Raw genomic sequence first — 330 nt, 5'->3', positions numbered from 1 at the left:
CGGCCGAGCCGGGCGCGGCCTCCCCGCCCCTTCCCGCTCGGTTCCCCAAGGCGGCCGACCCGAGCTGGGATGGCCCGACGCCGCCCTACCAGCCGCTCGTGCCCCAGACGGCGGCGCCGCACACCGGCTTCACCGAATACTTCAGCATGCACACGGCCGGGGGCACCGCACCCCCGGTCTGAGCACCCTTGCCCACCCCCGCCCCATGAGCCGCACGCCGGGCCCCGGCCGGGCTCCGGATCCCCGCTCTATCCCGGCCCCAGGGCTCTGCCATCCCAGGCCTTCCCGACCCTCCCCACCCCGCGCGCCCAGGTAGGGGTGCTTACTGTC

General features: G+C 76.4%; 1 protein-coding gene across 1 annotated transcript in view; it reads left to right on the top strand.

Annotated features, from left to right (window-relative positions):
- The window catches only part of TMEM145 (transmembrane protein 145), a 9,936-nt gene extending 9,681 nt beyond the window's left edge, over positions 1-255 (top strand). Inside the window, exon 17 of the mRNA XM_077768130.1 lies at positions 1-255. This exon is cut by the window's left edge and continues 106 nt beyond it. Within this exon, the coding sequence (XP_077624256.1) occupies positions 1-182 (182 nt within the window). The 3' untranslated portion in view covers positions 183-255.
- Positions 256-330: the final 75 nt, after the last annotated feature.

Source organism: Crocuta crocuta, unplaced genomic scaffold (assembly GCF_008692635.1).
Source record: "Crocuta crocuta isolate KB4526 unplaced genomic scaffold, BGI_CrCroc_1.0 scaffold886, whole genome shotgun sequence".
In the NCBI taxonomy this organism is placed as follows: domain Eukaryota; kingdom Metazoa; phylum Chordata; class Mammalia; order Carnivora; family Hyaenidae; genus Crocuta; species Crocuta crocuta.
The sequence above is the reverse complement of the archived record's forward strand: the minus strand, read 5'-3'. Positions and strand labels throughout refer to the sequence as shown.